Source organism: Chrysemys picta, chromosome 7, assembly GCF_011386835.1.
Source record: "Chrysemys picta bellii isolate R12L10 chromosome 7, ASM1138683v2, whole genome shotgun sequence".
In the NCBI taxonomy this organism is placed as follows: domain Eukaryota; kingdom Metazoa; phylum Chordata; order Testudines; family Emydidae; genus Chrysemys; species Chrysemys picta.
The window spans coordinates 126,883,516-126,894,907 of NC_088797.1; the positions used below are offsets into that span (position 1 = coordinate 126,883,516).

An 11,392-nucleotide genomic window follows, 5' to 3' on the forward strand; every position below is an offset into this window, starting at 1 on the left:
GGGTTACTACTCTGCGCCGCGATAGGAGACACGGCCCCTTTCGCCTCTGACCTCTCGCTCCCATGCCCGGCCGCAGGTGGGAGCGTTGTGGAGGCTGCATGCACAGGCCAGGCCTGGAGGAAGGACCAGTGACCCTCGGGGAGCCCCGGGGCCAAGCCAGGAGCGTCCCGGCGTCTCCACTGAGTGAGGACACAACAAGCAGGTGTCGGGAAAGACAAGCACGTGGCTCTGCCAGGGCAGACCCTGCAGCAGGCGGGGGGGGGGGGGGGGGAGGGAAGGGGCGGAGCATCACGACGAGATAGCCAATCCCAGCCCACACCAACTGCACAGTTGACACCCAATCAGAAACGTTTATTGCAAGGTGCAAATAGCCCTTTACAGAGGTGGGGTTTGGCTGGAGAACCACCGTCCAGCAGGGGCAGGGGGGGGACTCAAAGGCAGCCCAGACCCGGCACGATCCGGTGACACCCGGACGAGGCCCCAGCACCAGAGCCGGCCATGTAATGCACGGTGCGGCACAGACAGATCTTGGATGCCAAGGTCAAAGATATCATATACACACCCAGCTCACCCGAAATATTGCACTGGGGAAAGGAGCCCGGGGTTCTGGGGCGTGGGGACAAGATTCCCCCTAAAACTTCCATGTGTAAAGGCAGCAAATATTAAAAAAGGGCTTAACACCCCCCTGCCTAGAAACTCTGACATGGGGAAAGAGAGATGCCACCGCCCCACTCAGCACTAGGCACCCCCAGAATCAGCGTGCGAAACTGACCGCTCTATCTGCACTCTCCCAGCTCAAGCGTGAGGTCCGTTGGCAGACAGCAGCCTGGCATCTCAGAGGGTGCAACGGAGCAGAGCCCAGCCGGACCAACCAAGGGGCTGGTTCGCAGAGTAAGGAAACAGGAAACAAGCCCCAGAAATTCCCTCTCCTGAGCAGCACGGGGTTGGCAGAGCGTGACACTGATCACTTTGCTGGCTCGCCTCCAGGCGCTGGCAATGTCAGTGCAAAGAGCAGAGCACCCCCAGCACACTCAGGGCCCCGTGCATCTCCCCAATATCAGCCTCCATGGCCCCCGTGCATCCCCGTAATGGGAGGGAGCCCCCCAAAACCCGACGGCAACAACCAAACACCAAACTGCCACATAAACCAGAGAAGTCCCAGGAGAACAGCCGTCCGGGGCAGGGCTCCAGCCGGAGCCAGGGCAGCACCTGGGGACAAAGACAGAGGTGAGACCGGCAGCTCATCCCCCACCAGGCAGGACCGGCCGCTGCTCCCATTCAGGGCAGGGGGCGAACGCCGCCCATCTCGCTCTCGGTGCCTTGAACCAGAGCTCAGCCCAAGCTCACCCGACTGCAACCCCTCAATGGAAGGGGCTGACAGGACCCCCCTCCTCACCCCCAAAATGAGCTCTTCCATCAGGTCTCTGGGAGCAGCCCAAGCCCAGCTGGAAGCCGCTTCCCTGGCCAGGAAATGGGGCCTCACAATGCCACGCACGCTGCACAGCTCCCCCAGGGGCTAGGTCCAGGGTACCCCCAGCCCCTGTACCTTAGCTACGGCCTCCTTCGGTGCTTCTTGGCCGGCATGATGGGGGTGAGCTCTTCTTCCTCCTCTTCCTCGCTCTCCTCTTCCTCAGACAGCACTCTCCTGTGCACTGGGACACACCGACAGGCCCTTGTCACGCTCTCTGTGCACTGGGCCTTTCAGACACAGGGGCGTTCTCACGCCTCCGCTACCCCCGACCTCCTCGCTGCCCACGGCTGGGACGCGCCCACAGGGAGAAAGTGAGGGGCCAGGGCCAGCTGACTCGGACACCACCCAACCAGCCCGAGTGCTCAGGGAGCAGCCCAGGGGGCAGCTCTGGGGCACGGTTAAGGGGCCAGCTGCTCAACTGACCCACGCGCTCAGCCAGGCAGAGTGGGAGCTGGTTGGGGTAGATAACAGAACTCAGGCATCAGACCCTCCTCTGCAGACACAGCCCAGGCATGTCACCTGTTCAGGCAGTGACCTCCCTGCAGGTGGGAAATCCCTCCCGATCTCCGCCCCCGGGCCTCCCCTGAAGGAACCTGGACAGAGCCCCCGGTCAGCATTTCCCCCTGGGCCGCGTCCCCTTCCGTGCCAAGCACCGCCCCTCGGCTCCTTACTGATGTGGTGCCGTCCGGAGAGGTGCACGGGGCCGGAGCCGGATTTCAGTTGGAAGGTCACAGGTGGCTGGAGCTGGAAGTTGTCCAGGCTGAGCTGGGAAGAGACAGCGAGAAGCGGCAGAGTCAGCGGCAGGGCCCGAGCCTGGGGCTCCCCCACCGCAAGAAGGGCTCTTGGCTGGCCCCGAACCACGTGATGCTTCCTGCCCAGGCCCCCGCAGCCCCCAAGGGGGCAGCAGAGCCAGCCAACGAGGGCACCCTGCAGCCATGGCATTAGGGGCGGGGTGAATTTCAGTGACCGAGGAACCACGATGCAGGGACAGAACGTTAAAGTCCGGCCAATTCCCCCACACACAGCCCTGCCGGTGCCTCTCAACCCCGACCCGCCAGCTCCCTGCTAACCCAGCCCCGGGCTCCCCCCAGCTCTGGTCTGGGGCAACCTCTCCTCTGATGCAGGCAGGCAGCACAGCCACCAGCTAAACCAGACATGGGGGAACCAGGACTTTGGGCTGCAGCACCGGAGGGGAAGGGGATTCCCACCCGCTGCACTAGCACTTAGGTTTATATCCTCCGCGGGCGGCAGCCACTACAGGGTCATACAAAAATAACTGAGCAGGTCCGATTCTGTCCAGCAGAGGGCAGCAGGGAGCACAACTGGGCATGCTGGGTAAAAGCTAGAGAACAAACCCAAGGCTTACACCCCCCCCCCCAAACCCCCAGCCCCCGCAGGGGTCGCCCCACGAGGTCCTTTTACCGCGGGCTGGCACGACAGCTTCAGATTGGCCACTGGCACAGCAATCTCCTGGTTCTGACGGTCACGCCCCACGACTTCCACCACGTTGCATTCGTCCTTTGCGCCGTCTGTCAGGCACACCTGGAAGGGAGCAGAGCGAGGGGTTAACAGGGGCGGCCATCTCAAGGGGAGACGGTGCATCCAGCCAGGGTCTGCCTGCCAAGGACGGCTCGCGCCTGGACCAACCCGAGGATCAGAGCAGTACATGGATGGTGCAAGCAGCCACCGTGACATTGGCTAGGCCTGTGGCTGGGACACTGCCCCAGGGCACGAGCCAACCACCAACTGACCGGGTTAGCTGGGGACTTCCCGCAGCAGCACGGTCCACTACGGGGTTCTTGCACCTTCCTCTGAGGAAGCTGGTGCCGACACCTGGCAAGAGAGAGGACGCTGGAGCAGAGACACTGCCGGCCTGGCAATTCCTGGGTGAAGTGACTTGCCCAAGGACGGGCAGGAACTCACAGGCAGAGCTCAGAGCAGAACCCAGGCGCTGAGCTTGATCTAACCACTAGCACATGCCCCAGGAACGAGGGGCGCAGATAAATCAAGCAGACTGCACTGCGTCATGTGATTGCTCCCCCCAGCTCCCCCCCTTGCACCGCTCTCTCCAGACCGCCGGGCAGACCGCGCGCCGCGCTCAGACACCGCTTCCAGGCCCGGTCCCCAGCCCGAGCCAGCAGCGGCTGAAGGATCCGCCCGTGGCGGCCCGCTCTGCCCGAGCAGCAGCACTCTCCTGTAGAAGAAGCAGGCCCTGAACGTGAGCCGCGTTCGTTTTGCGTAGGAGCGTCATTAAGACACAGAGCAACGGCTCCTCTCGGCCCACGTCCTGCCTCCACCAGAAGCCGCTGCTGCGTGCTTCAGAGCCCCATCGCGAACCTGAGGGTGAGCAGGAACCGGGCAGGGGAGAGGGAAGGACAGCGCAGAAGCCAGCCAGAGAAGGTAAGTGACGTTAGCCCTGTCCGCAGAGCAAGGGTTCCCTCTTACCATAGACAGGGCCAGGATGTGCTCAGAGTCGTCAGCTTCATCCACCTTAAAGGTATAGGACCTGGTACTGCCCGTCAACTCGCAGCCTGGGGAATCCACGTGAGGAGTCAATAAAACCAAAGGAGCTGCTACTTCCCCCTCGAGAGCCATCGGGAGACACTGGGGCCGCTGACCCGGCTGAATCCCAAGCTCCGGCCGCCCGACATTCCCTCCTGCAGCTCAGGCTGGAGAAGCTGGTGGCTGGCTGCGAGTCACCCCAGAGCCAGCTGCATTCCAGTGCTCAGAGAAGGAGCCTTAGCCCATCCGCACAGCCGGGAAGGGTGGCACTGTGCCTCCTTTGGGAGACGAGAGCAATGCACTGACCCCCAGTGCTCTGCCTGGTTCTGGGCCAGCAGCACCCGAGTGCCAGGCTCCTTTTCCAAACAGCTCCCAGCCGTTTCTCCACGTGGGGCGGCTCCAGAGCCCACCCCCTAGCGCTCGGCTGAGATGAGATAATGGGCCAGCAGGCCGTGGGCGGCGCCGTGGGCCCCGACAGCCCCCCAGCTATCAGGGAGGGAGCGAACGGCAATGGCAGGGCTGGGAGCAGCTGGAGAAAGGCACCACACGGTACCTGAGCTCTCATAACTAAGGGCAAACTCACCAGCACTGTAGCCTGGCCCCCCACTTCCTCCATCTCAGCTGCATCCCTCCCCCGCCCCATGGGGCCCGTCACAGTGTCCCCAGCACAGACCCTCTTCCCCAGCCAGGCCTCCCTCTATACCCCAGCCCCCACGAACCCCCAGTCCTCCCTGCCCCCAGACACTCACCCTCTTCCCCACCCTGACATGCTGCCTTCCCTGTCCCACACTAAATACACCACCCGCAGCCTATTTACCGCCGCCCAGGTGCCCAGGGAACCCCGCCTGGGGACCTGCTGAGAGGGCGTCCCTCCCCCGGCCCCCAACCTGCCGCAGCAGCGTGGCCCGGCCCCAGCCCAGACCCCCACACCTCCAGTCAGAGCCCTCACCCCCTGCACCCAACCCTCTGCCCCTCATCCCCAGCCCCACTCCAGAGCCCGCACGCCCAGCCGAAGCCCTCACCCCTGCACCTCATCCCTCTGCCCCAGCCCTGAGCCCCCTCCCCCACTCCGAACCCCTCACCCCCCCCCCCCAATGGATTTTGTTATGCACGATATGAAGGTGATGAGTCCCACCTCACCTCCTTATTGGGGCACATCAAATTCATGCCCCAAATGGGTGGGAAAAGTTAGATGGAATACTGCCCCCAACGCCTCCCATCCTCCCAACCAGAACCCCCCTTCAAACCCCTGCCCCCCAACTCTGATTCCCCGCCCCAAACACACAGACCCAGAGCTTCTCTCCCCGCATGTGCGCTCCCAGCTGCAGGCCGGCTCCCCACATGTGCGCTCCCCATCCCACGTGCGCTCCCAGCGCCCCACGTGTGCGCTCCCCACCCCACTACAAGCGGCCCCAGCCCCCCCCCCCCGTGTGCGCTCCCCACCCCACTACTAGCGGCCCCAGCCCCCCCACATGTGCGCTCCCCACCCCACTATTAGCGGCCCCAGGCCCCCACGTGTGCGCTCCCCACCCCACTACTAGGCTCCAGCGCCCCACGTGTGCGCTCCCCACCCCACTACTAGCGGCCCCAGCCCCCCACGTGTGCGCTCCCCACCCCACTCCTAGCGGCCCCAGCTCCCCACGTGCGCTCCCAGCCCGAGCCCCTGCCCCCCACGTGTGCGCTTCCCGCCCCACTCCTAGCGATCCCAGCCCCCCACGTGCGCTCCCAGCTCCGGCTCCGGCCCCGGCCCCCCACGTGCGCCCCCGGCCTCACTCACCGAAGACGAAGTTGCCGAGGCAGAGCCCGGCTCCGGCCCCGGCCGCCCGGCTCTCCAGCTCCAGGAAGGCGGCCATGGCTGCGGCGGAAGGCCGGGCTGGGCAAGGGGCGGATGCAGAAGACGGATCGGCCCTGCCCAGAGCCGGAGGAGCCGCCCTCTTCCTCCCTGCGCCCTGGCCCGCCCCTCGCCGCCCCAGGGGGCCCTGGTGCGGCCTCCTCTAGGGCAGCGCCTGCCCCCCAGCCAGGCCCGGCTCCAGGGTTTTGGCCGCCCCAAGCAGCCAAAAAAAAAAAAAAAAAAAAAAAAAAAAGCCACGATCGCGATCTGCAGCGGCAATCTTGTCTCTGGGTAACCCCCAGCCAGCCGGGGGGTCTCAGCCCTCGCCGTGCCCGGCCGGTGCAGGCAGGAGCCACTGTCCGTTCCCAGCGGGCTCCGGAGAGCCCAGCCCTGGCGACGCCTCCCTCAGGCCCCGCACGCTTAGCCGGGCTCGGCAGGGACTGGGCCGGTTTCCTCGGGCCCAGGGTACGTGGCTGGGTTTACCCCACAACCCTAGAACAAGACACTTCTGCTCAATATCCCTCCCAGGCCCCAGGCTGGAGGCATTTTAGCTTTTGTCCAAACCCCCAACTGCACACAACCAATGTTTCCATTTCGCCCAATTTTCACACATGTCCAACACATTCAACTTTGGGGCTAAAAGGTTCCCATGTTGGCTCCTGTCCAGCTGGAATGGAGTTGTAGATATTCATGTGGGACTTGCCAGATGGGCTCAGATCCAACATCCACGTAGTCCAGCACGTCCCACCTTACACAGCCCTCCGCGCCAGGTGCGTAAGAGGGTGTGAGAACCCCGCAGTAGCAAAGTTGCCCCCCAACTTCTCAACATTAGACCTCATCCGGATCTCTCCTAGTTAAAGATTGGCTTCAAATGCATACGTGTTTTAATAGGGGAGAGTGCGTTCTGTGTGATAGGACAAATTCAAATATAATAGATATCTAAATAAATATCAAAATAGATGTTGCCATTCTCCCTATAAATGTCCCATTTGAATGTGCTCTGTGCCTCAGTTTCCCCACCTTAAAGACTTCTTCAGAGTTTGAAATTTGGCCTGGACGGAGTCTCTTTCCCTTGGGTAGGGGAACAAAGTTCACAAGGAAGTTCCGAAGGATTGAAAAGTCACTTTTTGAGCAGGTGACATAGCAGCGGGGGCTGCTGGGACTGCATGCAGGAGCCAGATTAGGAGAGGGAGTTTACAGAACACACACATGCGGCTAAATGCAAAACAAGGAAATCAGGCTTGGCCTCAGAAGGGAAAAGTGTGGCTCTTGCCGTTTGAAATGGGGTTCGGTACTTGGTGCATTGTGCCTGCAGCGGTGTTTACTTGCAGCATGCTGTTCAGCCACGAAGGGACGCAGCATGGCGTACACCGTTCCAGGCAAGGTGTTGTCCCTGGTAAACAAGGCAGGGACTCAAGCGGCGGGGAAGCGGGTCGCTGTTTTCTTGAATAAACTCCTGTTTAAGATGGACAGAGGCAATAGATCATGACACTGAAAACAGTAATAATACCTAGCTCTTATATAGTGCTTTTCATCTGTAGCTCTCAAAGGACACACGATTAATAGGGCTGTATTAACCGTATGGGTGAGGCCCAGAACTAGCCAGGCGGCGGTTTGCTCTGCCTTGGGGAATCGCCTTCCTGAGATTCATGGGGTAATGCAGTCAGCACTTCCCCCACTAAACCTTTGCCCCAGCAAGGACACAATTGAGTTAGTCTAAAAAAAAAAACCAGGCCTAAGAATTAATCCTAGTTCTGCCACAGATTCCAGGAGCAGCCTCAGATGGACCAGAACATTGGTCCATGCCTCAGTTTCTGCAGGGGTAAAGCAGAGGTATAACTCATCTATTACCCCACCGTGGTGAAGCTTTTCATTTTACAAGCCTTCTGCAGCTGAGAAGCTCTATATAAGAACGTAGGACTTGCCAGACTGGAACGGACCCAAGGTCCATCTATCCTCGTAACCTGTTTCCAATAGGGGGCAGCACCTGATATTCCACAGGAAGGGGCAGAAACCCCCCAGTAGCAGATGTAAGGTAATCTGCCCCTGCAACCCCATTAAAGTCCCATCCTACTGCCTGAAAGCATGAGGTTTTCTATCCCTTCCAGAACTTCCCCCTCGTGTTAGCATTAACTGTTAGAATGCTGGATATTCTTGTTATCCATATAAGCATCCATATAAACTAAATTCTTGGCCTCAACAACGTCCAGTGGCCTTGAGTTCCAAAGGCTAATTACACATCATGTCAAAAGTATTTCCTTTTGTCAGTTGAGTTTGCCACCTTTCAATTTCACGGAACAGCCTCCCGGGTATTACTACTTTTCACGGAACAGCCTCCCGGGTATTACTACTGATGCTGTTAAACAGGTGCTGCGTGCTGCCGCAGAAGAGGCTGGAACTCCGTGGTAAATACAGTCATTACTGTATATACAGAGCCTGACCCTGGCAAAACCTGCATGCAGGACTCTTGCAGAAGTTTCCAGGAACAGGGTGGGGTAGGGTGGGAGGGGAGGGTGAAGGTTTCTATTTTCAGGTCAATTTGTAGCTAGTAAAAGTGCTAGCCAGTAGCAAAGCCTGTAAAGGACTTTAAGACCCTTCCAGGCAGCGCTCTAGGAATCCAGGATGATTAGTATTACCCACCGTCTCAGCTCCATAGGATGCAGGAGTTTTAACTTTACCGCCGGAGTGGATCTGCAGCCAGTTGCCACCCTACTGCTGATCACGGGCCCTGGCTGCCTGTGGACAGTTAGATCCATGTAAGAATGTAGCCCAGGAACGTAACGGCTTTGATGCTAGCTGGTGATTTAAAAACCAAACGGCCACACAGCGCAGTTCCACCGCCTCGCTCGTGCCTCAGCGCACCCAGCTGGCTTCACAAAGAAAAAAGGTCCTTTCTAGGTGGACGCATTTGATTTAGCAGCTGTGTTGGGGAAGGAGGGGATATCTGGTGAAACGTCGTATTGATAGTATTTTATTTCCTCTCAATAAAACCCGAAAAGTTATTACCCCGCTGGGCCCCTAATGAGTTTTCCTGGTAAGTGGCCTCTTCTGTCCGACGGTGAAAGAGAAGAGACGGGGGAGCAGCGAGGGGAAGGAGGAAACCTCGGACTGCTGGGCATGCTGAGCGGGGGCAGTAGCTAAGCAGTCACCTTTGCTGTCTCAGTCTCTTCCCGCTCTCTGTATACGGCCAGAGCTAGAGCTTCTGGAGACTTGTATCTTTAGCTACTCCGGAGATCAATCAGATAACGACAGCACCGTGGTTTCTGCGTTGTCCTGGCTCTGTACGCCATGCTTTCCAGCAGCCCCCAACCGCGGCTGCCTGCTGTCTCCGTCTCAGCTTCCCCCGTTGCTCTGCTTCCCCCGGCACCGTGGTAGATGAGCAGTGTAACATACAGATCCACAGGATCAAGGCCAATACTTCACTGCAGCCCCCTTCCCCTGCCGCCAGGGCTTTGAGCCCGGGAGAAAGGAACCCGCAGCGGCGAGGCAGAGAAGGGAAGAACCAGCCTACGCAGCGGACGAGCAGAAAGCTGAGGAGGTGGGAGAAGGGAAGGTTGCAGGAACAGAGGCCCAGTGAATGTCCGTGAAATGAAGGGAACTGTTGGACTTGGCTCCTCTCCCTTCCTTTAGTAAATAGCATTGGCACCTTTAGGGAGAAGAAGAGTGGCCTTGAGTCTAAAGACAAGGGAATGGGGGATCTGGGTTCTCCTCCCGGCTCTGTCACTTCGTCGCTCTATGAGCTAGGACAGGGGTCGGCCACCTTTCAGAAGTGGGGTGCCGAGTCTTCACTTATTCACTCTAATGTAAGGTTTCACATGCCAGACATTTGAACGTTTTTAGAAGGTCTCTTTCTAGAAGTCTATAATATAGAACTAAACTACGGTTGTATGTAAAGTAAATAAGGTTTTAAAAATGTTTAAGAAGCTTCATTTAAAATTAAATTAAAATGCAGAGCCCCCCGGACCGGTGGCCAGGACCCGGGCAGTGTGAGTGCCACTGAAAATCAGCTCGCGTGCCACCTTCGGCACGTGTGCCATAGGTTGCCTACCCCTGAGCTAGGACAAAATGTCGGGCCTCAGTTTCCCCATCTGTAAAACACCCTGGGCTCTCTCACAGGAGTGTTATGGGGCTAAGGTCACTGCAGCTGGGAGAGCACTTGGGGAGCCCGGGACAGCTGGAACTGTGGCAATGTGAAGTACTGGTATTACTGCTCCCAGTGGTGCCCATACGTAAGGTGGCCCAGCAGGACAGAGATGAGAAGATAGGACTCTGTTCTGCTGGAGGGGCTGGCTGTGATCGGGTGAATCCGTGCGGCAGCAGTGAGCTCACACCACATTCCGTTTAGAGATCGCACTCCCGCTGGAGGGAAAAGCCGCTGTTTGCTCCGTTCCAGCGGGAGTCCGTTCAACAACAACGTAACTGAAGAGGGATGAGGAGCCGAGTCTGGCCCCAGAAAGAGGCAGTACTTCACTGGCTGATGGTTATACCAAGAGGGTTTACGATGCTTGCAAACTCATTGGCCTTCCAGTAGCTGCTTCCCTCTGCCAGCTGGCTAATCTGGAGGGGTCATGCACAGGCGCTCTGTGGCCACGCACCCCAGTGCACCGGGGGTGAAAACGCCAAGTTTTGCTTTATGATCCCTTAAAGGGACACTGTCAAGCTGTTCGGCAGCCACAAATTTGACCTCCCCCAGCTGGGTTTTGGATTGTGGTGGGTTCACATGGTACTCCCCACCCCCAACTCATCTCCTTCGCCCCCACCCCCAATCCTGTCTGCTCTATATGTGGGACCTGCCAGAGCATGGGAAGTTTTCATAAGGATCCTGAGAACAGGAATCAGCACAGAACAGGGAACAGTGCAAGGGTAGAGAGACCCTCGTAAATTTCCACAGACTGGCTGATCTCAGGAAAGGAGTAAGCAGAAGTATGCTCACACTTGCAGGCACGGAGCCCCTGAGAATGTTTTTGTAGGGACACCTGGGAACGCTTTATATAACCAATCTTATGGATTATGACAAGTCTTAAAGACATATAAAGTAAACATTATGCTTCTGACTTTAGATGTTTACATTATTTAATAGCAGGTTTTCTTTAAAGCACCATTCAACCATTAGGGCTACCAAAGGACCTTACAAATTGATATAAAAGTTACAGATTAAGAACTATTTGCCCATTACTGAAATGCACCCACCTCTGGACTGGTACGTGGCCGCTGTTTAACTGCACATTGCAACACTGGAGTGTAGAACAAGAAAACACAGAAGACTCTCATACCCAAATGAAACAGCAGAGACACAGAGTACAACTGGAGTTGGAATTTGACCAGGAGAGCAACATTAATGCTGCTAACGCTTGCAAAAGCTCTGTGGGATTTTTAACACTCAACCCACCCTGCATGGCATTAGGGAGCTCTGCGTAGCCACAACCACACTGCTGTGTGGTGCGATCATACAGATGAGATGCAAAACCACGGTCCTGCATTCCCTAATATTTTTACAACATTGATCAACTGAGATTGACTTCCCAGTAGCCTGTCTCTGACAGTGGCCAGTACCAGATGCTACAAAAGAAGTGCAGGAATCTACTAGG

General features: G+C 58.0%; 1 protein-coding gene across 1 annotated transcript; it reads right to left on the reverse strand.

The window, feature by feature from the left end:
* Positions 1–330: 330 nt before the first annotated feature.
* NPM3 (nucleophosmin/nucleoplasmin 3) lies at positions 331–5,908 on the reverse strand. The gene is made up of 6 exons (XM_005289392.4): positions 5,751–5,908; positions 3,917–4,002; positions 2,894–3,013; positions 2,143–2,236; positions 1,547–1,652; positions 331–1,209 (listed from the first exon to the last, which is right to left on the reverse strand). Exons 1-5 carry the CDS (start codon positions 5,824–5,826, stop codon positions 1,552–1,554), a joined length of 477 nt encoding a protein of 158 aa, XP_005289449.2. The 5' UTR covers positions 5,827–5,908; the 3' UTR covers positions 331–1,209; positions 1,547–1,551.
* Positions 5,909–11,392: the final 5,484 nt, after the last annotated feature.